The sequence below is a fragment of the Pseudopodoces humilis genome, chromosome 25, assembly GCF_049639895.1.
Source record: "Pseudopodoces humilis isolate 2021_Gansu_Grassland_sample_001 chromosome 25, ASM4963989v1, whole genome shotgun sequence".
Lineage (NCBI taxonomy): Eukaryota > Metazoa > Chordata > Aves > Passeriformes > Paridae > Pseudopodoces > Pseudopodoces humilis.
The window spans coordinates 2309325-2336824 of NC_142224.1; the positions used below are offsets into that span (position 1 = coordinate 2309325).

At 50.7% G+C, this 27500-nt stretch overlaps 1 protein-coding gene across 2 annotated transcripts in view; it reads left to right on the forward strand.

Annotated features, from left to right (window-relative positions):
- The first annotated feature begins 3781 nt into the window (after positions 1–3781).
- Positions 3782–27500, forward strand: part of LOC102105752 (protein CEPU-1) — a 352214-nt gene continuing 328495 nt past the window's right edge. The window contains exon 1 of one of the 2 annotated variants that reach the window (XM_005528456.2): positions 3782–3931. In XM_005528456.2, the coding sequence (XP_005528513.1) occupies positions 3856–3931 (76 nt within the window). In that variant the 5' untranslated portion in view covers positions 3782–3855. Of the gene's footprint in view, positions 3932–5074; positions 5094–27500 lie in introns of those variants that run through there. The other variant, XM_088066840.1, reaches the window with a different exon arrangement.

Consider the following 27500-nt stretch of genomic DNA (forward strand, 5'->3'; position numbering starts at 1 on the left):
AAATGAGAAGTAATTTGCTCTTGTCTCAACACCTTCCTCTGCTTTCTCTATTTTGACTTGAAGAGCTCAAGGGAGGGACTGTTTTTACCAGGTGTACACACGGAGTCGAACATAATGGAACGGGGATCTTATCAAAGGCATGCCAATGCTATTGTAATGCATACAGTAATTATAGGGATGTATATGGAGGGATGATGAAAAAAAAATCCAATGAAACATGGCATTTCCCTCTGGAAAAAATGTTAGCGAAATAAAACCACGCCTGGGAATATGTCAGTTCCAGCAAAAAATGTCTATTAAAAATTATGCAGTGCTGTTCAGCAAGGTCACAGCGCTCCTTTTAGAGCCAGTTAGAGGTTTCCTTGCAAAGCAGAACATCACTTTTTTTTTTCCCCCTGCAGACTTTCAGCCAAGGTGTTGCATTTTGGGCTTTTATTCAGATTTAGGGGCAGAAAAAAATGAATTTCATAGAAATTTTGCAGGAATTTCTGCCAAAAGGAGGCTTCTACATCTCGATATGCACAGAGGGATGGTGTCCCTGGTTAACACCAAGTATAAATATATATTTATATATGATTTCCAGTGAATAACTTGTTCCCCCCCATCCCTATCTCAGGAGTGCAGCCCTGCTATCTGCATGTTCCTATCAGCCCAGCGCACAGATATGGACGAGTGTAATGGAGATATTAGGCATTTATTGCAAGGCATTCTGTTGAACATCACCTGCTGTTCAACATGAAAAGTTGATGTTCCACAAAGCCACAAGCCAAAGGCTCCTTAAGAGCTGTTCTGGTGCATCGGGTAAATATCCGTGCTCGGAACGAGCGCTGTGTGGATTAATAATGCATGGAGCAAATCTGTAGGAAGAGCAGCGACTGCGTAGGGCTGACTTAGAAACTGCTCTCCCTGCTTAGGCAAATAGGCAGGGAAGTTGTGTTTTTTAAAGCATAATGTGTTGGTAATAAACCAAACTAACCTAATCGACCACTTCCAGCTGCTCCAAGCTCCGTCGCTGGCTTGGCAAGCTGGGGTCAAAGGAGTGTTGCCAAGAGTGGGAAAAATTGCTCTGTGGTTTGTTATTGTAGGGGATTTATGCTGGTGGAATGGTGGGGAAGCAGTGGACAGGTTGAGATGGGATGGGGTTAGGAATCTTTCCCCCTCTCCAAGGGTTTTCCATCAGCTGGAGGTCGCTGGGGGAACACTCCAATCCCTGACATCATGACAAGATTAAATCCTCCATACCCTGTGTTTGCTTCTGGAGAAATATCCTGCTGTGCCACGGCCAGGACTTGTCATGGGTGACAGGGTCATTAGTGCTACTGTGCTCGTTAGCTAGCTGTCCTAATGAGCTGGGAGGTGGTGGGGGCCCTGGCAGGGTGTGGGGTGCTCCTGGAGGTACCGGGAAGCGGTGCTGGAGAGCCCTGGATCCACTGGTGCTGCTCGAGGTCTGCGGATCGAGCCAAGCCCTGGGAGGGGAAAAGGAAGGAGAGCTAAGAGCCCTCAGCATCAGTCTGCAGCCACTTTTTGGCAAGCCCCCATGGGAACTGGTGGATCACAGCAGCTGAGGGGTTGGGGAGCACCCAAGGATGGGTGAAATTCATCTTGTCTGTGGCTGGGCACAGCGTGACCCTTTGGGGGCATCACACAGAGCTGGTGGGAACATCCAGCCCGAGCTCCCTTGCAGTGTTTGACGTTTGGATCATTGTCAGATCTGTGGATGGGGCCTGAGCAGAGGGACCTGTGCTCTGTCACCTTCCTGCAGCAGAACAACCGGCCTGGATCTGACTTGGGGTCTCTCTGGGTGACAGAGAGAGAAACAGCTGGATTTCCAAGAGTTTGCAGCCAAGCCTTCTTCTGAATTGCAAAGTGAACAGCTCAGATTTTTGGAAGCCTCTGAGGAGGCATAAATACAAAAAGCCAGAATATCTTTAATTTTTTTTTTTCCTCTTTGTCTTCTTTTTCTGGCTATAATGTTGTTTGAAGGGGCTGTGAGTCACCTCAAGCAATGGAATGAGACATCCTTATCACTTATGAAAATAATATTTAATGTGATGGATTTAATTTAGGTTGTTTTAAAGGGGTCTCTGGGGGGTTAGAGCCTCAGATATCCTTTTTATTGGACAAAGGGCGGAAATAATTTAAGGGTTTTTTTTCAAGGACCTTTTCTGTGTGGGCATGTGGGTGCCATGCTCTTGATGCTGGGTTGTGATGTGGACGGATGTGTTTGGTTTGGGAATCCTTAATTGGAGAAAAGTCTGTTTTATTTCTGGTGTTGTGGAACAGGGACCAGTAGTTGGCATGGGCAAGGAGCTGAAGTAACAGGAGTGTGTTCAACCCTAAACTGGATCCAAGGGGCCCAGATGCTGCTCAGAGCAGGAGGTGGGCTTGGTGTGAGGAATCAGATGAGCCTTGTTACAGGTAGAACAAAACCCCACCTTGATCTGGACTTAAAAGGAGATTTCTGCTCCAAACTGAAGAGTTTTTCCTTATTAAATTTGCTTTTAGAGCCATTTCCACGTGTGTTTAGGTGTGCAAGGGGAAGAGGCTCATTGGGGCTGTCCTGCAGACATCAGCCCCCCCAGGAACAGGTGCCCCTCTTCCTTTTGGGCCGGGCGGGTGGGACACGGGGGGGGGGGTGTGAACCCCTCCCACCATCGTGCAGCTGGGGAAACTGAGTCACAGCATCACTGCAGCTACTCCAGGAGGGATTCACCCCCTCTCCCAGTGGGGAAGAGCTTGAGGGGAATTGCAAGGGTGCTGTGGGGGTGTGTGGATGATGGAAAAGGGGCACAAGGGGAAATGTGGGGGTGTGCAGATGTCGGGGAATTTGGTGGGATGTGGGTGCTGGGGGGATGCAGATCCAGATGTCCGGGGTGCAGATGCTGGGGGAATTTTGGGGTCTGCAGTGAGGGGGATGTGGGTGCCGAGGGATGGGGAGTTCAGTGGGGTGGGGGGTGCAGATTTTGGTGGGGTTTGGGAGCTGCAGATGCCTGGGGGCGCAGTTTGGGGGTCTGGATGCCAGGGGGAACTTGGGGACTGCAGGTGCCGACATTGCCAGGGGTGCAGGTGCTGGGGGTCAGGATGCTGGGGCGGTGGTCAGGGTGTAGATGCCGGTGGGGTCATGGGGTGCAGATATTGGGGGTGCAGATGCTGGGAGTATTGATGTCGGGGGTGCAGATGTTGGGGGTGCAGATGTCGGGGGCTGCAGATGCCGGGGGTGCAGATGCCGGGGGTGCAGATGTTGGGGGTGCAGATGTTGGGGGTGCAGATGTTGGGGGTGCAGATGTTGGGGGCTGCAGATGCTGGGGCTGCAGATGTTGGGGCTGCAGATGTCGGGGGTGCAGATGTCGGGGGTGCAGATGTTGGGGGCTGCAGATGTTGGGGCTGCAGATGTCGGGGGTGCAGATGTTGGGGGCTGCAGATGCCGGTGCTGGGGGTGGGGGCGGGGTGCTCGGGGTGTGTTTGCCGGTGGGGTTAGGGGGTGCGGGTGCCGGCGGGGGGGCCCGCAGCCAATGAGTGCTGCGCGGGGGCGGCTGCGTGCGCGGCCGGCGGCGTGTTGCAGCCGGGCGGCGTGTGCGGGCCGGAGCGGCGGGCACGCAGCGCCTGTCCTCGCACCTGCAACCCCTTCCGACCCCCTTCCCCCCCCCTTTTTTTTTTCTTTTGGGTTTTTCCCCTCCCCCACCCTTCGGTGCTTTTTTACCCCCCCTCCCTTTTTTTTTTTTCCCCTTCCTTTTTCCTTCTTCCCCCCCCCCCCCCCCCCCCCCCCCCGCCCCTCTTTCTGCGCTTTGCTCCGGGAAAACGCTGGATTTTAAACCTTTCCCCGCCTGGCAGTGAGTGGGGAAGGAGAAGGAAAACATGGCCCAGGCCAAAATGCACCACCCCGTCTCTTGGGTGATCTTCGCCGGGATGGCCGCGCTCCTCCTCTCCCAAGGTAGGGAACGCCGCGGGGGACGCAGCCCGGGCGGGCGGGGGATGCGCGCTCCCACAGCAGCACCCTCCAAGGGGGCTGGGGGATGAGAATCCCCCCCAGAGTGGGGGTGAGGATCCCTCCAGAGCGGGGACACAGCTGGGAAAGGGTTCCCAGCCCGCTGTGAAGTTGCGGGGGATGCGGATGCGGGTACGGCGCAGGAATTCCCGGTGCACCGGGCTGGCGGCGGGGGGGACACTTCTGGCGTCCCGATCATTTTTGCGGGTGCAGAAGGACTCTGCCATCCCGGCACAATTCTGGCAGGATCAATGATCCAACAGGCTGGGGGTTGGCGAGGGGGGCCGGGGTTCCTCTGTGCTCCCCCCACGCCTTTGCTTTTCCAGCAAGGTCGTCCGAAAAACTCGGTGCAGCCCCGCTCCCGCCGGGCTGCGAGTTGGGAAGTGCTCAGCCAGTCTGTCCCGGGCCAGCTCGGCCGTCTCCCCCCCAGCCGGGGGACGCTGCTTGGAGGGGAGGGGGGAGCTGTGCGAGCGAAAAAAAAAAAAGAGCAAAAAGCGATGGGAAAAGGAGGGGGGAAGAGGCGGCAGGAGCCAACCCCATCTGGCCGGGAGCGCCGAGCCTGTCAGCTCGCGTTAGGCTCCTCGCAGCCATCTGGAGGGGCTGTGGGAGCGGGGTTTCCTCCATGGGAGGAGAGGCTGGAGCCGCATCCTGCCCCGGGCCGCCGCGGGAGCTCGGGATGTGCAGGGGGATGAGCGGGGGATGCGCCGGGGGATGCAGCGGGGGATGAGCGGGGGATGCAGCGGGGGATGCGCCGGGGGATGCGCCGGGGGATGCTGCACGGGGGGCGGCTGGTCCCGGGGCTCCGGGGCGGGATGCGGGCACTTCTCGGGGAAATGGATGCCCCCCCGCCAGGGGATGCAGGCGCTCTGTGGAGCACGGATGCACCCCCGGGGCGGTGCGAGTATTCCTGGGCGAGACGGATGCGCGCCGGGGGGGATGCAGGCGTTCCCCGGGGGGAATGTAGGTTCTCCCCAGGATGGATGCACGCCGGGGGGTGAATGCACCTCCTTCTCCACAGCCGGATCCAGCTACCTCTGCGCTGCTCCGAGGTGCCCACCGGAGGCTGGGAATGTCCAAAGCAGCGCAGCCTCGTCCCCCGTGTGCCGAGGTGCGCTGCAGCAGGGCTCGGGTGGGCTCGGGGAGCCCAGGCTGTGTGGGGCTGGGGGCTGCGGGGCGGCCAGAGATGGTGCCTGGGTGTCTCCCAGCACAAACTTCTCTCTGCTGGCCAGGCCGGGTCCCCCTCTGCGGGGGGAGAGCCCCCCGGTGCCGTATCGACCGGCACGGGCTGCTTAACATGCACATCACACGCCAAGGCATCGCTCCTCTTCGCCTTCCTCCCGCTCTCCCTCCTCGAGCTCTCTCCCTCTCCCAGGCTCGCTGCTCCCCGTGCCGGCATTCCTGCATCCCGGGGGCTTCCCTGGGGCTGCCACCTCTGCAGGGAGCCCGCCTGGGGTGTCGAGAAACGGGGCTTTCCCAGGAGAGGGATGAAGCTGCACCTTTCCCTCCTCGCTTCTCCTGCCCAGATTTTGTGCTTCGTTTATTTTATTATTTCATTATTTTATTATTTTTTAATGCTTGCTTTGGGGCTCCTGACTTGGCTTCCTTGCAGTCTCATTCCATGCCTCTGGTCATCCTTCCTGCTTCCTCTCCCTGCTCCCATCAAAGCTTCCAGATCAAAAAGTAGCTGGCTTTTTATTTCTTTATTTTTTATTTTTGTAACTCTCCTGGGCAGCAGAGCAGTGGGGAGGAATGTTCTGCTTCCCACAGCCATTGGGAATCCCCCAATTCCCTGCCTTGCAGGAATCTGATGTGGGTTCCAGAAGCCCCTGAATCACCCCTGGAGTGAGGAAAAGCAGGGAACCACCTTGCTCCATGGTCTGGGGAGGACCCAGGGCAGAGCCATGGAGAGCTGGGTGAGAGCTGGCTGCACGGGGCAGCCTTCGGCAGCAAAAAGTTGGGGCCTTCTTTGGGCTGGGAGTTGCTGCATTGTTGGAGGGCAGGAGTCCCCTCGGGAGGTATTTTTTTTTTTCCCTGCATAATTTTATTTAGGAGTCATTAAAAAAAAACCCAAATGCACCCTATAAATAATTTTGTATTTTAGCACAAACTTTTAAGGAGAGTTCTGAGAAATTTGGGTACATTCAACCCCAAGGTAATATTTAGGTTTGTATGCAGTGCTGAAAATCATCAGTAATGTGCTTCTGCTTGATTGATTCTTCTGATAATCAAAGCAGTTTTTGGAATTCATAAGTTTTCTCCCTCTTTTGGTGTCCAGAAGTGGAGCTGGCTTGTGTTTGAAAGCGTGAAAATTATTGTCATACAGGAAAACTGTGTTTTGCACAAATCTCCAAATATCTCCAGAGATGTGTGCTGCCCTCTGCAGCGGTTCATCCATACTCCAGGTCATTTCCCCATTTCCAGCCAAACAAACAATAAGAAAAGTGTTTTGTGAGTGTGCTTGAGAGGAAAGTGGAGTGTGAAGTGGGATAATTCAGAAGTGTTTGACCACCTGCATTTGTGGAAACATCTGTGGGTCCTCTGAGTTTTGTAGATTCGCTTTTGTAGAAATTTTGTAGATTTGTTGGATTTGTGGAATTGTGGCCCTAAAATGGGAGCTGTTGAGTGTTGTGTCTGTCAGGAAGGAGCCCCCTGAGCCCTGGAATGTCCAGCGTGGTTGGACACCAAGAGAAGCTGGGGGATTTCTTGGATGCTGCATCCCCTTGGGAAGGGGCTGGACGTGTCCATTGCATCCACCCACAGGAAGGATGGAGCCAGAAAATGTCCAGCTGAAACTTGGGAAAGGAGATGGAAAGGGGGGAGGTTGCAGAGGGCTGGGATAGCCCCGGGCGTCGGGAAGTGAGTGGCAATTTGGCAACACAGCTCTCATTGTGTTTGCTCCGTGTCTTCTGTGGGATTTTTAAATAGCAGCTATGGAAATCCAAAATATCCTCACACAGGGACCAGGCAGCAGCGTTTTCTCCTCCCCCTTTCCCTGGCTCAGAGTAAAGGGGTGTCCTCACATGTGCCCCATGTCCCTGACTCACAGCCCACCTGGATTTCTTAAGGAACAGGCAAAAATCTCACCCCAGCACTCGGCAGTGGGAGAGACAAGAAAACTCTTCACTCAGCCACGCGTAAAAGGATTAACCAGGCTAAAAGGTCATAGAAGATTTAGCTGGGCCTTTAGCATCAGTAAGCCAAGAATTATGGGAATTTGATTTACAAATTAGCATAAAGACCTTATTCTAATAAGCATACAAGCTGAAATAGGTATGTAAAATAATAGCATGTGTCAACATCCTACACAGAGCGTTCCTCATCCGAAAGAATTATTCGCTCGTTCGATGTGGCTGGGATTCAGATAATTCCCAGACTGAGACAGGCTGTGCTGGTGTGGGATGGAAAGGCTGGATCTGACCCAGAGACAAATCCACAGGGAGGAGAGGCTGGGTGCTTCCCCTCAGGAAAGGCAGGATTTGGAATCTGGGTTGGGGCTAGGCATCCTGTGAGAATTTTCTCTCAGTGGAGGGGTGAGGGGAAACCTCCTGGCAGTTCGTGCAGGATGTAATTGCACTAATGAATGTGTATAAGAAAAATTACACGTATCGACATCTTTTTGTGAATGCCCGGATTTATTGGTCCTCGGGAAAAATATTAGATGTGGTTAATAGTTATAGTGAGGGTCAATAAAATGTGATATTCACCCCAACAGCAGAAAATAGCTATTTAATAGGTAATAACAGTAATAATCAATACCTACATGATTAGATAACCCAGTTATATGCAGTACATAAAAGGAGGGGAGCGCACTCCGCCTGTGGATTTGGAGCGTGGCTGAACATCTGTCACTCCTGTTGATTCTCAGTGGAGCTGTGAGGAGCCATCAGCACCTCTGGAAATCAGGCCACCACGTGGCATTAATTGGCACATTTTTAAGATGCAGCAGAGCAAGGAACCTGAGCAGACCTTTGGAAAGCAGTTGCACTGTGTGAAACGCTGGATGGCACCCAAAATGCTGGGAAGGGGCTTGGGATTTGGGTTTGGGTGGTGGAGCTGCAGGTGGGGTTTTCCCTGTGTGGATTGCTGCTGCTTCCCTGGGAGCATCCCTGCACTGCTCTGGTTGCACAGCAGCGGATTGGCAGGATACAAGGAGGAGTAAAGTTGTAGTTGCTGATACTGAGAGATCTCCATCAAAAGAGAGGGGGATCAAAATGACAAAAATCAAAATGGAAACTCTGTTGTGTGTAATGAGCTACTTTAGAGCACGGGAGAAGGTGCTGGAGTAGGTCGGTGTTGTAGCTACACCAGGTTTAGGAACCCCACAGGTGGACTGGAGATGTGTGAGGTCCCACAAGTGCTGACACAAATGTCAGGACCTGCAGCTGTTTGCTGGCCATGAAACACACGTGAACAAGGTGCCTGTGGCCATCTACAGTGGGCACGTGAGCAGGCAAAAAACATCTCAGATGTTCATGGCAAGGGCTTGGGGCTGCAGCTTGGGCTTGGAGTTGAGCTTTTGCTTTCAAACAGGGACCAAAATGAGCAAAGGTGCCAGATTTGGGGATTTTATGGAAGTCCAAGTTGGTGTGGGACTGCTCTCTCTTTGCCACGTTTGGGATGAGCCTCATGGGTCAAAAGGAGATAAATATCATTTTGATAAGCAGAGGGGATCAGGTGGGAGCTGGGAGCTTGGGAAAAAACCTCCTTTGGTAAAACTGAACTTCTGAACCAGCCTAGGGACCATCCCTCTGTACAAGACTGGTGCTCTGGGGGCTGCAGCCAATTTTGGGATATCCTTGTGTCTCACAAAAACTTCTCCTTTATCCCCAAAGGAATCCAGCACAATAACCCTGGCTCCTGGTTTTTCCGTCTTCTTTTGACTTCCACCTCAGACGAGTGCATTTGATATCAGAAGTGTCTGCTTTGTGTATTTTTCTTGCAGTTTTCACTTAAAAATACCCATATTGTGATCTCCCCCCATTTATTTTTTTCCCATGGGGAAGAATTGGATCAGTTGACAGATCTAGGTCAGGTTAGTGAGCAGGGCTTGCTGTTTTCTCTGATAGACCAGGAGTGGATGGGGAGAGCTCTTCCCAGGAAGCTCCAGACAGTGGAGGTGGACTTCAGCTTTCCTCAGCCTGGAAAACACCACATGAAGAGCAAATATTTGGCCATGGGGATCAGAAAAATACCTTAATTTGTGTTTATCTTTGCTTCCCAAACTTCAGTAGTGGCAAGAAAAGTCAAAACTTGCTTTGCTTGTTCTCCAGTTGAAGTGAAAAGAGTTTTAAAGAGGGGGAAATGGGATTTTTTTAAGCTTTACTGGTCATTCTTCTTTGATGGGCCATGACAAATCTCCCTTTAGACTCATCCAAACCTGGTCCATCTCTGATGTTCATGGCAAGGGCTTGGAGCTGTGACTTGGACTTGAGCTCTTGGTTTCAAACAGGAGCCAAGATGAGCAAGGTGCCAGATTTGGGGATTTTATAGTGGAAGCCCGAGCCATGCTTCTGTCTCCTGCTGCCAGCCAGCACCCACACCTCAGCACATGGGTTTTTCATGCCTTTAGAAGCTTTTATAAGGAAAAAGAAAAAAAACAGTCTGGGAGGGCTGGGATTGTTCACCTGGAGAAGAGAAGGTTCCAGGGAGACCTTAGCAACCCTTCCAGTGCCTAATGGGGTTAGGCAGAGGAGAGGGACAAGGGCCTGGAGGAGAGGACAAGGAAAGGGATGGCTTCCCACTGCCAGAGGACAGGGGTAGGTGGGATGTTGGGGAGAAATTCCTGGCTGTGAGGGTGGGGAGGTCCTGGAACAGGGTGCCCAGAGAAGCTGTGGCTGCCTCATCCCTGGAAGTGCCCCAAGGCTGATTTGGATGGGGCTTGGAACAACCTGGGATAGTGGAAGGTGTCCATGCCCATGGCAGGGGGTTGGAATAAGAGGACCTTTAAGATCCTTTCCCAACTCAAACCATTCTGGGATTGTGTGAAAAAACAGGATCACAAAGAGTGATCCCTTTATCACTGCACCCCTTGGGGCACCTCAATGCCTCCAGCCCTTCCATGGGTGCATCCTGCAGGCATCGCATCCCTCGTGCTCCCAGCGCATCTGGAGCTGTGGCTGGCAGGAGGAACGGGGAGGAGCAGCCACCTCCCTCCCTCCCTCCTCCTTCCCAAGCAGGCACCTTGCTCGTGGTTAATAATAAATCAGAGGTGCTGCCTTGCTGGGCTCTGTTATCTGCCGCCAGGAGGGAGAGCTCGGATTTTTGATGCGCTTAACAGTTAATATGTCTAATGCTGAAAGCTGTTGTAAATTAATTGACCCCTTGGCCCCCGTGTCCTGTTGACTGTTCCCACTAAAGACAGTGTTTGGTTCTTGGCATTCTTGCCCCCTCCTCCTACTTTCCCTTCCTCCACCTCCCACATGCTTTGCTTACTAATCAGGGCAGTCAAAAAAAGGAGCCTTGACTCTGAAATGCTTCACAGGAGCTGTGTGGGGAAGTCAGGATTCCGGGCATCTGCTGTGCCTGAATTCCTGGTGCTCAGAGAATTCCCTTTACAGCACTGCTGGAAGCTGGCATGGAATCCTCACTCTTCCCATGGGGATCATGGGGATGGAGGTGCTGCCAGACTGAGGAGTCCCAGCACAGCATCACTCGGGGTCACCTCCAGGCACTGGGTGAGCTGGGGCCAAGTGCTCTCTGCTGGAGCACTGGCTGTGGCTTGGAGGAAGGGTGAGGGCAGGTTCTCATCAGGGAGTTTTTGGGAAATTTCAGAAAAAGATCCCAGAACAGTTTGGGTTGGAAAGGAGCTCAAATCTCATCTCATTCCACCCCTGCCATGGTGGAACCCTCCACCAGAGCAGGTTTCTCCAAGCCCTGTCCAACCTGGCCTTGAGAGGATGGTGTATTTTCCTTGCACATTGCTGATCCTAGAAACCCTGATTTAGGTTGGAAAGCAGCTTGGAATTCACAAATTCCAACCCCATAGGGCTGGTTTGTGTCCTCCAGTGACTCATGGTGGGAGAGAGCAGCTGCTGAGGAGTGGGAAATACCACAGGAAATTGTGTAATATTCGAAAAGAAGAAGAATGTTTCAGGGTTTTCTAATTCCAAAACGAAATAAAAAAGAACAATCACAAATTCCCAGTGAAAGTAAATCCTGGGAAAAGTCAGGATTGATTTTTGAAGCATTTTCTTCGGAGCTTGCTGAAGCTTTATGTACAAAGTTGTGAAGTGGTTTCAAACAAAAAAAAAAAGAGGAGCTCTGAAGGCCACGTTCCAGCGGTATCAAAGAGCCTGGAGTCTCCAGCCTTGTTCCATTTTGTATTGTTATTTCTTCAAAACAGCTCCTTTGCTAATGTTTTCATTTTACCAGAAACAGAATTCTTGATTTAAAGAACTGGTTTGAAAGCCAAACCTGACCCGCCTCACTGGAAGCGTGACAGGCCCTCAGAGCAAACCAAGGTTCATTAATACCATAATATTCTCTTTCTTTTTTTAGTGTTTAGGGCTTTTCTCCCATCTTAGAGGAGTTATCTGGTGAATAGCACTTTGTTCCTGGGTTGGTTTGGGTGTTTTTAGCTTTTATTCCCTTTCTACAGGACAGATGGTATTTAGAGATCAGAGGGTGCCTCCGTTAGACTTTTAGTTTTCCAAAGTCAATCCCCAAAGCCAGCACTGGGGTTTTTGAGAGCGGGCCAAGGCACAGGAGACCGGCAGGGCTGGCTGGCACGAGGTGAATTTGGATTTAGGATGAGTGACATCTCTCTTAATGAAGTCCTTTTTGGAACAAAGCTGGCGAGGAGCAGGATCTGTGATCCATTAGAGGCCGGGGTAGTGGCGGAGCCAAAACCGCCTTGTCATTGAAGACAACATGAAAAAAACGTGTATTATTTATTGTTTACTTTTTGTGCTGCTTTTCTGCACATCAACGCTTCCCATTGTATGTTTTGGGCTTCAAAACCTGACACCACATTAGAAACCATCTCCAAAGCCCCCAAATAATGCATAAACTATGATTATTCCTTCTGATCCACTTGTGTTTATGTAAATGGCTGGAAAAGCATTTTTCAGCTTATTTCAGAAGCTTAAGGGATTCATACCAAGCCTATTATTGAAAAATCAGAAAGTGAAAAGCAACTTCTGAGGCAAGGAATTAGCAACTCAATGGCAGCGTTGGTGCTGCGGGATCTGGCTGTACCACAGATGGGAATTCCCTCGGGATTCAAAAATCCCACATGTGGCAACAGGTTGGTGGGGGAGAGGGGAGAGGGGACCCAGAGGAGGTTTGGGGTTAATTCAAGGGGATGAGGGGCTGGAGGGGCAGCTGGGGCACAAGCCATTGGTGCTGCTGGGGCTGGTGGTCTGGATTTTTGGGGGATGAAACCCCCAGGCACTTGGGGGATAATCCTGGCTCTGTGTCCTTGCATCCACGGGTGGGAAGGGGCTGGCAGCGCCATCCTTGCTCCATGCAGACCTTTTCCCTCTGTCCCAGGAGAGGTGGGACCAGATGCAGATTCTCTTTGAGCTCCATCCCATTCCGACCAGCCCTGCAGCATCTCATCCCTCCTCTCCTGCTGCTTTTTTTCCCTGGTTTGGTCCCTTTCCCCCTTCCTTATGTTAATTTCCCACCTGAGCACCAAGTACTTTATAAATAGCAAATCTGAAATGAATTTCCTAGCAGCAATCATTATCTCCCTCGACAGCCATTAAACATTCACACAAGCAGAGCAAAATGACAAAGGGGATTGATTTTTACAGTATGTTGGGGGGAGGTAGGAGAAAGGAAATATGTTGACAAGGCTTTTTTTTTTTTTCCCTTATTTCCCCCCCTCTCTCCATTCTCCCCTCCCTTCCACATCCTCTGTCTTGTGGAATTCAAAATCACCCTTTTGGAGATCAGGTTGGGAGGGGATAGGAGCCAGCAAAGTTGGAAATAAATAACAATAAATTAAAAAAAAAAAAAAGAAGGGAAGAAAAGAAAAAAGCAGCAATTCTATCCCTTTCTTCTTCCAGCAGCAAGCTCTGCCCGCTTCTTCCCCAGCCCTGGAAGCCTCACTCCGGTGCGTTGGCCACATGGAGTAAACATGGAGTTGGTTCTGTGGCCCGGCTGCGGAGATGAATATGTCAGAGTTAATGCCTCTGAAGATGGAGGGGTGGGCTGCAGGGAATGGGGGGGCCCAATCTGGGAGCCTGCTCAGCAGAATAAATGTGTTGATGCAATCGGGAGCGGGCGAGCCGCGGCCGAATGAGGCACTGTAGCTGAAAATTTAACTTTGATTTCAATTTTCATATTTGTCAGCAATAATTAGATTCAAGAAATGTTTTTGCCGCTGTTCTAAAATACTAATAAGTAGGAGCCTTTGTAGTATGGCTAATGGAGTCTTTTTTTTCCTAGTGGGCTAGAAAAATTCCATTAAAGGGAAAAGTCATACTATATTACTGTGCTGCAACATGCAGTGACTTTGCTGCCACAGGAATATCAGCGCCCTTGCTTCCAAGTGCAGGGATGATGCTGGGGAATGGGACTGGCTTTGGGATTGGATGTGCAGGGACTAGGGAGGGTCAGAGGGGACTCCCTGCATCAAACTGGCCAGGGGGTGATGCTCTGAGGGGCTTTGGGAAGCTTTTGAACTGCTCATGGGATGATATTCCAGTGGCTCTCATCCAGCAGCCTTTGGTGTTGGCGTTTCCCTTTGGGTTTAAAGCCTTGGATCAATGAGGAATTTCCCCCTGTGGGCTCTGCCAAAGGCAGAAAGCCCCTTCTACCCCTCCCCAGCCTGCAGGGTGGATTTCCTTGGCAGCACGTGCCAGGTTTTATCCCGGAGAGACGCCGGCAAAGAAAGCGATATTAAATTTGCTGGCGATATGCAGAGCAAATGGGGAAGCTCTAAGTTGTGTCATTCTCAAGTTACTTCAGCCTATTAAGCAAACAAAAGCACTTGTGGAGTGAGAAATGGAAATGGCCAACGTGGCCCGATTAATCCTGGATGTACAATTCCATTAATAAGCCAGCTTTTAATAGGTGGCTCTTTCCAGGAGCTGCTGGGACGAAGAATTGATGTATTCACTGTAATTGTATTGCAACTAATAGGATCGGAAGAAAATTGTATGGAGAACTTATTCCTTTGCCACCATATTCCAATCAGTTGAAATAATACAGGAGGGCCCAGCATGGTAATAAGACTTAAATCTAAACAGGAATATTTTAAATTTTAGTGTGGGGGAGATCTGGCTTGTGCTTTTGCTTCCCCATGGAGTGGGCAGAAATAAAACAGCAGTTCAGAGAAGGAGGAAAAGGGATCCCAAAGCGCTCCATGGTGGGGTGATGGGGCTGCTGTCTGAGCTGGGTGATGGGATGTGGCTGCTGGTGCAGAGCTGTGCCAGGTCAGCCTCTCTCCTGAATGCTAAGGGGGGTGTCTGGATGCCCAGGGATGGGACTGCCCCTTTGGCACCTCACCCGGAGCCTTTTGTCCCTGTCACTGGCAGCGAGAGGAGCTTTCCCCTCTGCAGTCACTGTGGTTCACTGGCAGAGCTCATTAATGAGCCTCAGGTCCTCGCTCCATTCACCCCCTGTTTATTCTGACCTCCATCTGCAGGCTCTGATGGTTTGCTGATCCTTTCCGATGAACTCCTGCAAAAAAAAACACCTTCTGCTTTAGAGAGCAAATGCACCTTTGTGGCTGCGGCTCTGGGTGCCTGTGGGATGCAGAGAGGGATTTGGGCTTTAATCCATGAGCGTCTCTCCAAGGGCTCTTGGAAGGGAACTGTGTGGTGCCACAAATCCCAGGCAGGCTGGGTGGCTCAGCACATCCGAGGTGATGCACAGCGGTGCCCCAGGATGCAGATCTCCATAATATCAATGCAATTGTGGAATTATGGACATTAAAGCAAAGGAAATACTGATGTGGGAGCTGCCCGACCTAAAATCTGTGTGGCCTGTGATTACTGGAGCTGTGGCTTTGCCATGAGAAGTTTGCAGACACTTTTTGTCTGTTCACCACTGGTTCAGGGCTGTTTGTTTTTCACTCCTCCTCCCTATTTGTATGCATGCTCTGACCCTGCTTTGGTAACAGGCTAGAGAGCAAATAGAAAGGGGAGGGGAAAAAAAGAGGCAAGGAAAAAAAAAGCCAAGGCACAGTTCAGCTCAAATCCCCGAGGAAACAGATGTGATTGCCTTCCAGAAATGGCTCCAATAAGGCCAGAAAGGAATATTGCTTTTATAGCTTTTGGGATATAAAACATTTAGAAAATGTGATTGACTGGCAGTGCCTAATTTATCATTTACCCGTTTCTCTATCCACCCAAACACAGCAATATCCTCAGATGGACTCATTTCCACCTTTTTTTTTGGCTTTCTGCCTCTTTCCTGTGTGTGACACATGTGCAAAGCCATGTTCCCCTGCACACTGAGCTGTGTGCACACCGGCACGTGTTCCCCCATGCTCCTGGCTCCTTGTCCCTGCGCCTGTGTCATGGATTTATCATCGTTCTGCTAAGCACTCAAACTCCTGTGGCTATTTATAATTAATGCTCAGAAACCTGCCAATCCATTTAATGACACCGGGAGGTCACGGCCTCCCTTATAGCTTCCCATTAATCATCATTAGAACAGTTCTGGGTTTTTTACGTTCTTTTTAAATGTTAATTCACCTTTATAATGCTCCTTTCAGCTCTGACTGTAAAGGGATACTCTGTAGTCACTCCAGACTGTCTTGCAAGTGTGTGCAGGTGAAAGGCGCAGTGGGACAATTGCACTTGATAAAGTCTCTTGGATGTCTCCCGCTGGAATGAATTACACTCACAAACTCTGCCAGATGGGATTTCTCCACTGCCCTCTGCCACCGGCTCCTTGCAGCGATGCTGCCACAGCTCTCTCCCTGCTGCCTCCATCCCGGCTACCACGGAGCCCCTCACCATTTCTCCCTCCTGTGCTGCTGGGAACCACAGGATCAGAGAATCCCAGAGTAGCTCGGGTTGCAGGGGACCTTAAAAATCCTCCAGCTCCACGTGGCACATGGTTCCTAAGTGGAATAAGCTTATGCTGGCACAGCTTATCCACACTTGCTGTGGAGCCACGTGTGCTCTGCCAGGTTGTGCTCGGGCACATTTTTACTGGGCAGATTTTTTAGATCTGAGGGGGGCTCATGCACAGCTTGGCTTTATGGGTTGTGGTGACTTGGTTTGAGTGGAGCATGCAACTCATCCCTTGTGAAAGTTAACAAAAATCCCAATTCCCAGAGAGCAGGGCTGCTCCTATTGCCGAGTCCATCTCTTTCCTGGGAGCTTTCCTGGGAGCTTCCAGCTCTTTTTGTGTGTCCCAAAGCACCCCCTGTCACGGTCACAGCAGAAGGTCTCAGCAGAGATGTCAAGGGCAGCTTAGAGGAATGAAAACTCTGGGTGCAATCTGGTACCTTTGGCAAGCAGCAGCTCCTCTTCAGTAGCCCTCTCCAACCTGGCTTGTGGTTGGGAGCAATCATCCCTCCATCCAAAGTCCATCTGTGCCTGCCACCAAGGGGAATGGTTCCAAAGCGGTGCAATCCCGATCCAGACTGGGGTGTTGATCCTTTTGGGAGCAGCCCCACGGTGTGGTGGTGCAAAGCACGGCCCCATGTGAGCTGTGGGACTTCTCCTAGCTCTGGAGCCTCCCATGATTTCTGCTGTGTTCATCCAAGAGGGGAGAAGGCAGCACGGGCACCCAGTTCCTTTGGTGGGAAGCATGCACAGCCCCACATGTGCTTGAGGTGGGCAAAGATTCATGCTGGCCTCTCTTTTTGGGTGAAATACGATCACTCCTGCTCCTTTGGAGACTTCTGGTCTGGGTGAGAGCTGAGCCCAGCCCCGTTTCTCTGAGTAAATACGCCAGCAGCATTTGGCTTAATGAACTGTGGCTTTTAATAAATGGCTCTTATCTTGCTGAAGTGCTGCTAAATTGTCAGGATTTAAAATTAGCCTAATAGATTTGTGGGCGATGTTTTATTCACTGGTTAGTTGGAAAGAGACGGAGAGAGAGGGGGAGAGAGGGCTCCACCCAGTTCTCCCTGAATTATACACGAGTTATTTATTTGTTTGGGCCGAAGGGGAAATGTTCTGGATTAATGTGCGATGCCTCAGCACCTGACTTAATGAGAATTTAGAGACCTATCCCAAACTGATAGTCTCCCATTAATCACTCGGTGGCCCCTCTGCTTTGCTGTCCCTGGGATGTATTTTTCATGGTGGTGGTTGGGTTATGGTACCCACTGCTTGCCAGGAAAAAGATGGGGATGGACAAGGAAAGTTTTTGGGTGCTGTGGTGGCTTCCAGGACCACTTCTTGTAGCTTTGCTCCTTGTTGATGGTGAAGTAGAGCCCGTGGATCTCTGTCTACACCACGCCTACCTGTGCAACTGGAGTTCTTGAGCATAAAGTTGAACTCTCTCAGCTTGTGATACATCCTGTGAACTTCCATGAGCCACTTTGCTTTTATTTCTTTTGGCAACGCTGAGCTGGTTATGATCCTGTTGACAGTTTGGAGACATATGGAGAGTCAAGGCAGAACAGTGTCTTATAATAGAGTAAAATGGGATCTGGTTGGGATGAAAGATGCCAGGGAAATGTCAATCACTATCATTATCCTAACAAACTGCTGTACCTGCGGAGATAATAATAATATTTAGCAATTATATAGCACCTAACAAGCTCAAACAGCACAGAATTCAGCTAATTAAATCTCCCAAGACTTCCTTTGGGTGGGTGATTTCCTTAGAGCTTCTCAGAGCTCTCAGGCCAGCTTCTCAGAGTATTTTGTGAGAGGCTAAAGGCACTTCTTCCCCATTTCACAGGTAGGGAAAGGTGGTCCTGCTGGAAATCCAGTGAGGGTGGTGGGGTCAGTCCTGGCTCTGGACTGGGCTGTTTTCTCCATTAGGAGGTGTTGGCTGGCCTTGACTTGATCACCCAGGTGGCCAAAGGTGTTTGGATGCATTGATGTGCTTTTCCTTGTCCTTTTTGGAATCGGGGAGAGTTTGGGTGCTGGACATGCAAATGAGGACCCCACCAGCACCCCTTGGTGAAGCAGAGGTGCTGGTACAGGTGATTTTCAGGGCTGGACAGTCAGAGGGTGTTTTCTCCTCTGTCTGCTTTGCTGGGCTGCTGCTCTTTCGCTCTTGGTTCATCATTCCTCATCCCATCTTGACCAAGCTGCATCCTCAGAGACCTTTCTGGAGGGTGATACATCAACCAACACCCCTGGTTTGGCTGGGTCATCCAAGATCACAATGATGGGAAGCAAGGCTTTGACCATTTCCCCATTTGTGGTGGTGTCACCTCTCCCTTCCTGGAAAGCAGCAGATGAATCCCTCGGTGGCTCCCTGACCCCTGCCCAGCTGGGTGTTGCTCCAGCCCAGGGAGCTGGTGGTGTCCCTGTGACTTTGTGAAGGTCAGCGTCGGTGTCTGAAGTGGTGGCAACGCGTGATGCGCGGTGTCAGCCATAAAGGAAATATTGTATATAAAAGATAAGGTTTTTTTTTCTTTTCTTGTGGCAGAGGAACAAGGCACTGGGTTCATTTGGCATTCATAAAGTCTTGCTTTGGAAACGCCTTTAAGTACTGCTGAGGGAGACTTGAAGGAGCATGTTTGAGAGTCAAATGCACATCTCCTTGGGCTCTCCTTTCATCTGCTTTAAAAAACACAATCTTTTTTTTTAATCTTTTTTTTTCCCCCTCTGTAAAAATACTAATCTTCTCCAACAGCAGCAGACACCCAGGGTGCAGGCGCTTGGCAATTAGCTCAGTGAACAGAATAAGCGAGGAGCAGAGGGAAGGGGGGACTCAGCCAAGGACTGGGGGACGCTGAAATCCTGCTCGTTAATTAGGAGGCAGCACAGGATGGGGCCTGGTTAATTCAGGTGCTGAGTCGCAACACCCGAGCGTGGTGTCCACTCGGGTGACAACGTGGTCCTGTGGCATCTCTGAGCTGAGAGGAAGGCCCAGCAGGGAATCTGGGTCTTGGGCTGGGGAAGAGTCCAAGGGGATGAGGTGAGGATGAGTTTGGCTTGATTTACAGCCTGGCAAGAGTAGTCCTGACTCCAAGCAGGTCACGAGGAGTTGTTGGGAGAAACATGTGGGGGTTTTGGCGTGAGTCCTCCTTGGACTCATGGCCGACACGTGGAGTGGAGTGTCCATCCTCCAGAGGCTGGGCTTTCCCTCGTAGAGAGTCATTGTCTTGGAGCTCGTGCCGGCATGGAAATTCAGTGCACGGTTCCTGTAATCCTCGCAGGAGCTGAGGCAGAAGGAGAGAGACAAAAGCAACAAGGGTTGTCGTCATCCAAACTGCTTCAGGTTGTGAGGAGCCAACTTCTTGGGAAGTGTCAGATGGGCAGAAGTTCAGCTCAGCCCCTTCTTTTGGCTGAAACTTTTCTTGTCCTTGAAACCTCTCTCCTTCACTCTTCACTTGAGGGAAGGGAATTTACTGAGATGAAATATGTTGTCTTGTGGCTTTTTATGAAAACAGCACATGTCACTGCCCCTTTTTCCTGCAGCCAAAGGATATGGCTGGATTTCAAAAAGAAAAGGACTGGATGATTTCATTATTGCTAACAACTGTTCCCACCAAGATAAGGGCAGTCTAATCACTTTCCCTGCGAAGAAGTACCAAGGGAACCACAAGGGAACGTTTCCATTTGATCTTCCACGTTGTCTTCTGTGTTTTGGTCCTCCTTGGTGCTGTGCAGTGCCAGGAGCAGGCTGTGAGGCTGAAGGGATTTGGGGGGAGTCAAGGCAGCAGGTCATGGTGGGGTGTCCTGGTTATCAGGGGTGTCCCAGGCTGGAGCTGCTCTGCCAGCAGCTGTCTCCACGTAAGGATTTATTTCACTTAATGCCTGCAGTCAGGGCTTGAATTCCACATCCCAAACTCTTTGAGCGGAGCCTGAGCTGATGAAGGAGGCTGAGCACTAAGCAGAGGGGAGTTTTCAGCTTTTTATTTTTGATTTGCAAGTTGCCCAGAAGAAAAGTGCCACCTCCTTCAGAAAAAAAATAAAAAAAATAAAAAAAAAAAATCAGCGCTTTTGGCTAATAAATTTGCTTTTCTTAATTACGTTTCACAGATTCCCAATGTAGATTCCCCTGAGAACTGATCCATAGCTGAAAACCCCCTCTGCAGTGAGCATGCTCTGTCTTTAAGTGCCAGGAGGCGATGCTGACCGTGGTGTGACCCGTGGGGAGCGGCAGGGCAGAGCCAGCAGGTGGAGGGGACCAGATTTTGGCTGTGCCCCCCACTCCACTCAGCTGCCTGCACGGAGTGAGCTGCCACTGCAACGATTCCTGTCGAGCTCTCAAGGCTTTGATTTGCCTCGTGGCAAGAGATAACATCATCATCTCGTCCTTTAATGATCTGAGGACGGACTGTTTCTCCCATCAATTTCTCCGTCTGGGTAGCCCTGATTCTGCCACGGGTGGGTAGTGCACAAATCAGCGCAGGCGGAGGGGATGCAGTAACTCAATCTTCCCCCTCACCCTCTCGTTGTTTGCATGCCCTTGGCTCCTCAGGAGCTGGGAGAAGGCACTAATTGATCCATCCCGTTGGCACAGCCGGCGAGGAGTTGTCATTTGGTGAGCAAAGAGGGGTTCTCTCCTCTGCAGCGCAGGGTCACCGCTTCAGGTCCCAGCAGCGACCACCCAAAGAGAAAAGATGACTTATAATTACATTCATAATTGAAAGTGATTAATGGTAGCAAAAGAACTTCGAGCTATTTCTTGTAATTAAATACTAATTTTAGTTCCTTTGCAGTGCCGAGCACCATGTTTGCTTTACTGGGGATATTTATGGCTGTGCCTTAGCACGGTTTAATATCTTAAAAATACATGTTAAGTCATTAACAATTTTTTGGTGACTGGGTAAACATGTAAACATCAATTAATTTGTTTACTTGTGTGTCTGTAATTAGTTTTTATTATTTTGGATTTTGGAGAAATTTTATTCTGGAGGATTTGTGGCTTTGAGTGGAAGAGTGATCAGTCCCATACCAGGGGAGTCCTGATCTCTGCTCTGGGCTGCTCTAGCTGCCAAAAATCCCCTAAAGAGTTATGAGAAGGAGGCAGGAATCACATCTGGAATGGTTTAGGCTCAGAGGACGTGACGGCCAAGTGTTGAGCCTGCTGGCTCTGAGGCTTTGGAGCAGGGAAAGGAGCTGTCTGCCCACGGCAGATGCTCGCTGGCTGTTGCTTGGTCTTGAAGAACAGAAGTGTCACAAAATCAGCTGTTTCTGCCAGGTTTTGGCTGTCTGTAAGTGACACCTTTCAAACTCAGCTGCTGCTCACCGTGCTGCGTGTCAGGGGTTGCTCAGGGCTGCTCTCCTCTTCCCCTTGCTCCAGCTGCCAACACCATCTCCTCCCCTCCCTCTTTGGAGGCAGCTTTTACCCTGGATCCAGCTTGGATGCAGCCTTGACTGGATTTTGGGGATATATTTACAGAATTTAGTGTTTAATCCCTAGTGCTATCATTGTATCGATTTGATTTTGAATTTTGACCTGTCAAACGGGGCTGGTGTGGGTTTTGGCTGTGAACAGGGAGCTGATGGATGCTGGTTTGGGTGGCTGTACCTGGATACAAACATTGGGGCCCATCAAATTGGGCAGAATTCCCATCCTAGGGCGTGTGGGCTGGGTCTGACACCTTCCAATGTCACAGTGGTCTGCTCTGACTGGACCTATCTTTAAGCCTGGTTTATTCATCAGCCGCAGCAGCTCTTTTTCAAGCACTGCAGGATGAGTGTTACGCCCAGACGTGCCCATGTCCTTCCTGCACCTTGACAAAGTTGTTTTGGGAATCTGTTTCCCAAAAAACTTGGTCCTGCTCTCATAGCAACACACTGGGCCGGAAAGCTCTTGATGGAAATCATGTCTCTTCCTCACCAGTTCCCTGATTCCTTGCTAATGCTTTTCATTCCCTCTTGCTGCTTGAGAGAGCTGATCGTCTGATTAAATTAAGACAGACACAAAAGCAGCTGGCCTGCCAAAGACTTGGATTTTATTAAAAATAATATTGTTTACAGAGTTCTCTCCCTTTATGGCGCATATAAAGCAGTGTGTTCCACCCGAGCAGCCGGCAGACTCGCTGCAATTTACCCAGGAAGAGATGGAAAGACATTAAACCCTGTCTTGATGGGGAGCAGAGAGGGCATGGAGGAGACAGAGGTTGGGGATAAGAGACGGTGTGTGGCTGTGGCAGCAAACGAGAGGGGAGGAAATGCAAGAGAAATAAGAAGAGAAAAGGAAGGATGGTTCCCTGATCCCCACCTCCCCTTCTCCCCTTGAATACCTGCACTGAAATAAAGCTTTCAGCAAGGAGAGAGATCATGGAAAAGAGGAGATAAACTAGGGCAGAGAGCTTCAGCTGGGGACACAGCCTCCACTGGAGCAGGAGGAGAGCTGCTTGCCCTCCTTGCAATATTCAGGAGCCCTTCCCAGGCTTTCTGTGCAGGTGGAAAGGTCTGTTCTCAGCTAATCTGAGGTCTGGCAGATGTTTTGCAAGTCCTGGGGCTGGGGCTAGGCCAGGCTGGAAGTGCTGGCTCCTGCCCACCCAAGTGCCTCACCAAAGAGCTCTCGTGCTGTGTAAGTCATTTATTTGTGGTTTATTCTCAGTTCAAGGGCAAAGGAGGGTGTGCAGCGATGGGTCATGGCGTGAGGGGCTGGCAGTGAAGCAAGGAGACACAGGGAGGTTTTCCCAAGGTCACAGAGGCAGCTCGAGGTAACACCCAAATTTAAAGCAGGGTTCTCACCTCTAACAACCCTTGTGCTGGCTAAAAGGGGTTGTGCCTCTCTTTGGGAAGGGAGGGATGAGCCCTGTGCCCTGGCTCTGCTTGGCTCTCTCTTCCTGTGTCTTTCTTTGTTTGTTTGATTTGCTTCCAAATAATTAATTGTAAAGCACCATGGCTAATGGTTTGAATGAAGGGTGGATGGGTGCTTTAATTACCTTGTGAAAGGATTGTACACTTGTGATTTCAGTTTCCCTGACCCCAGCTGAAGTGAGAAGGCTTGAGCACCCCATGTTCTGAGGGAGCTGAGCACCCTGTGAACATGGGATGTGCTGGGTGGGGGGATCAGCTTGGAAAAGCCACCCAGACTGTGCTGGGAAGATTGGACAGGGATCCTGATTGTGGTTATCATGGAATCACGGAATATCCTGAGCTGGAAGGGATCTGCAGGGCCATGGGGGTTACTCCTTTCCCCTGCATGGGTGGGGCCCCAGGTCCCATGGGAGAAAATGTCCCACCCTATTTCCCTGGACCACTGAGCTCCAGCTCTGGCCTGGTGAGCACCTTCTGATGCTGATCACATGCTGCTTTTAACACCATAAAGGGGTTTGGTGGCACGAGGGAGATGTTCTTTGAGTTGTACAGAGACTTTAGAGATTAAATAAACCTGAACCACGTTTTGGACTAATACACATGGAATTCGGGTTGAGCATGAGCCACCAGCCCCTTCTTTGCAAGATGGTTACTGCACAAGCTTCCAAGAAGAGATGCCTTCTATTTTCCAACCTTTCCAGACAAAATTTAGCCACTGAATCTGGTTGGGAATAAGCTCAGCACAGTAGTCTTGGGCAGGAGGATTTCTGCAAAGCCAAGAGCTCAGGAGACTGTGAGACGAGACAGAAGGAGGTCTCGGAGGAGCTGGCCCTGGGTCATCCCTTGCTGGCTCCAGGCACATGGAAGCTTGATGGGTGTCAAACCCTGCGTTGATCCCTCGGTCTGAAGGGAGGGAGAGGTTTGGAGTGGTGGCAGCAAGTGCTTCAGACTCTGCAGCTCAACACATCACAGCTTCGGAAGGTTTTGCGTTGAGAATTGCTGAGAAAATCTTTGGAGGAAGAGGCTGAGCTCTCACCATCCTCCCCATCCATCCCCACACTTTCCCCCAGCCCATTCCTAAGGCTGACTCCTCCCATGTTTTGGGATAAAAGTGCCTCCTTCATGGCTGTTTTAATCGGCAAATAAACTCCCAAGACCCAGCTCCAGGAGGATTAGTGAAGGAGCCAGACCTTTACAGCTCCTTCACTGCATGGTTCAGGAAGCTGGGATTGGGATTGGGTCAAGTGACTCCTGAATGAGTCAAAAGTGCTCTGAGCATCCACCAGAGGCACAAGGTCGTTGTGCACATCGTGCTACTGAGTCACCAGGCAATTTCCTGTCCCTCCCAGTGCAGAGCACTCCAGGTGGGAGCTTCGGCATCTCTGCTTAAAACAAGGCTGATTGGGCTTGTTCTCTCATGGAAAATGCATGAGAAAAACTGCATTCCCATGCTGGTTTTTTGGATCAAAAGTCATTTTTACTCTAAACAAGGCTTTTTTGGCCTTTTTTCAATGGTGATATATGCCTCTAGAACCGTCCCCACTTATCAATCCCCCAGTGAGCCGCTTGGATTGATTGCTAATCTCCCTTATTATGTTTTTAAATGCACTTTAACACTTGAGTTTTAGTGGTTTTCTTTTATTTTTGAGGCCAAACTCCAGCTTCTGAAGTGCTTGGCTCTCTTTTACTTCAATGGCAGCCATCCCCGTTTATCCCAAGGCATAACATGGTCCTCACACCATTTGAAATGAGATGCACTGATAAGAGCATCCCTCAGCCACCACCACTGCTCTGCACCTCAAAGGACAGCTCGGAGAAGAGGCTGGAAGCTGGACCTGGGGGTATTCATGCACTCAGAATGTGATTTCTTAGGACTTGGCACTTGTTGTAGGTCTCTACAAGTGACCTGGAAATGGATGTCTGCTGGCAGGTGATGAACTGGAAGTGGTGGTGCTGGCGGGAGGGCAGTGATGGCCATGTGAGGATGTCTCTGATCCGTATCTATGATAGATGATTCCATCTGTGCTGTTGCCCTGTGTTTTTTATAAGTAAGGACAGAAGTAAGAGTGGTGAAATATCGAGTGAATCGCTAAAAATTGCTGTGCCTGGTACTGTGGGCTGAGAGTGCTTCTGGCTCAGCCAAGGACATGCTGCCAGGGCTGGAGCCCCTCTGCTCTGGAGCCGGGCTGGGAGAGCTGGGGGTGCTCACCTGGAGAGGAGAAGGCTCCAGGGAGAGCTCAGAGCTCCTTGCAGGGCCTAAAGGGGCTCCAGGAGAGCTGGAGAGGGACTGGGGACAAGGGATGGAGGAACAGGACACAGGGAATGGCTCCCAGTGCCAGAGGGAAGAAATTCCTGGCTATGAGAGTGGGGAGGCACAGGGTGCCCAGAGCAGCTGGGGCTGCCCCTGGATCCCTGGCAGGATCCAAGACCAGGCTGGGCAGGGCTTGGAGCCACCTGGGACAGTGGAAGGCGTCCCTGCCATGGCAGGAGGTGGGATGGGATGATCTTTAAACTTCCTTTCATCCCAAACCATTCAGTGATTCCTTTCTGATGCTGCTCAGTGCCGCTGGTTGCTGGAGGCGGCAGCGCTCTCCTCTCTGCCGCGCGTCTCCGCGGTGCTCAGCACCCGCTGCCGTGGGGTGCAGACCCTGCTGTCTGGCAGTCAGGAGCGTGTCTGGAGCGCTGTCTGCAGCCTCGTTAGGCGGCTGCTCCGCCTGTGATCGCTCCTTGGAGAACCCTCCCTCGATTTCACCAGAGTTAAGCATTTTGTTAGGGAATTTGCTCAGTTGCTCTGCGGGGTTTTTTAATTCCTTTCAGCTCTGTGTTTTTCCTGGGGAATTTGTGCGTGCCGCAGGGAGGCGTGGTGGACAGGACAGATGTTGCAGATGTGGGTTTGAGCTGATGCTGATGGTAGCTGGACGTGCAGGATCCACCTGGGGCTTGGCAGAGGAGCAGTCACAAGTTCTGGCAGTAATTTTGCCCTTAGAAATATTTTTCCACCTCAAAATGCTTTCTCACTGGGGTGAAACTTTAATGTCAGTGCTTCAGACAAGGAAATTGAGCCCCCCAGGAGAAGGAGGATGTGATCCCTGGGTCTGGATGGTTTCAGGAGCCACCAATCCCACTCAGTTTGGGTGAAGGGGACTTGTGTGGGAGATAGAGTTGTGCTTGGGGTCTGACCTGAGAGCAAAGGGTGTGATCTGAGCTTGGAGACAGCACAACACAACAATCTTTCAGCCTTCAAATCTTTGCAAAATCATAAAGGTCCATGTGCCCTCTGAGGCGCAGCCTTGAAATGAGGGCGATATATGGGAATGCATTGGATAGCTCTGTTTAATCCAGGCCAGCTGCCACCTTGCTGTTAATGACGAGCCCTTGCTGTCCCTCCAGGTAGGAGTGATATTTGTCTGAATTGGTTTAGCTTCTAACGATGGCCAGAAAACCTGTTCTGATTGAGTTGCCTCGGGAAACGTTCAGTGCTTCTGTCAGTCACTGTCTGAGGCTTAGCTGTCATTTTTGGGCTGTGCTTTTTCAATCCTCCCCTTGTCAGAACCCTTGAGCGGTGCAAGAGAGGGCCTGGGATGGATGGAATGATTCCCTAGTTAATGCTCTCACACAAACAGTGGTGTGTCCTAATGCCACATAAAGTGGGACAAGAGCTGGGGGAGAGCGGAGGGGAGAGGCAATGATCGCTCTATCCACTGAAGCAGTTGTCCCTGGAAATGGAACATGAATAAGTAATCTGGATAAATAATGGAGCTGTCTGAACTGTAACAATAAAGAATAAAAGTGCTGAGTGTGTCTTGCTGTGATTTGTGGGGTCACAAATGTCTGTAACGGTGGAGCCCTTGCTCCCAGTGGTGGGCGGGAGCTCGCAGACGGATCTCCTGGGTGCCACAGCGAGGACTTGGACTTGCCACTGTTCGTGGTCCAGATTTTACGCTGCTGCAACAGTTTTGTGGACCCCAAGAGGTTCCAATGTCACTGGTGAAGGACCTTTGTGGGATTAGGGTTGGGTGGATCCCAGCTGATTTCACCCTCCACTGGAGTTGGGCACATGAGGGACCTGCTTCATGGGCAGCTGAGCTGTCCTCTGGTGATAAAGCCCTTGTGCAAGGGCTTCACGAGCCTCAAAATTATTCCAAGTTCCCAAACAAAATCCCTGTTGCAAATTAGTGTGTTCTTCTTCTGTCTCTTTGAAGGGATGCACAAATAATTATTCTCCTGCTTTGTATGATATTTATGTAAGGGAAGAGAGTTGTCAATTCTTACTCAATCTTCTCTTTTAGTGACAAAGCAAACCCTGGTGCCTTTCATCTTTCTCTGGAGTTGTCTGCATCTCTTCCCCGTTTCATTGCTATTCCATGGATCCACCCTGGCTCGTCCCGGCTGGGACGTGCGATCAATTGCTGCACATCGATTAGAGATGTGTGTCTTGCACCGTGGCAAACGCACTTCAGACTGATCTGAGAAGAAAGGGAACCTCCAGCTGCAGGCTCAGGGCAGCCAGATGTGCTGGGAAAGAAGACAAAGTGCCAGCATGGGTCGGTGGGGAGGTGATAACGTGTTAAGCTGCGGTGGCTTGACCTTTGCCTTTCTGAGAGCCTGGTGTGCAGGTCGGGATGGAGCCCTGCAGCTGAGCCCTTGCATTAAACCAAGTGGAGCAAAACGATTCTCCTTTGTCCTTTTTACAACAC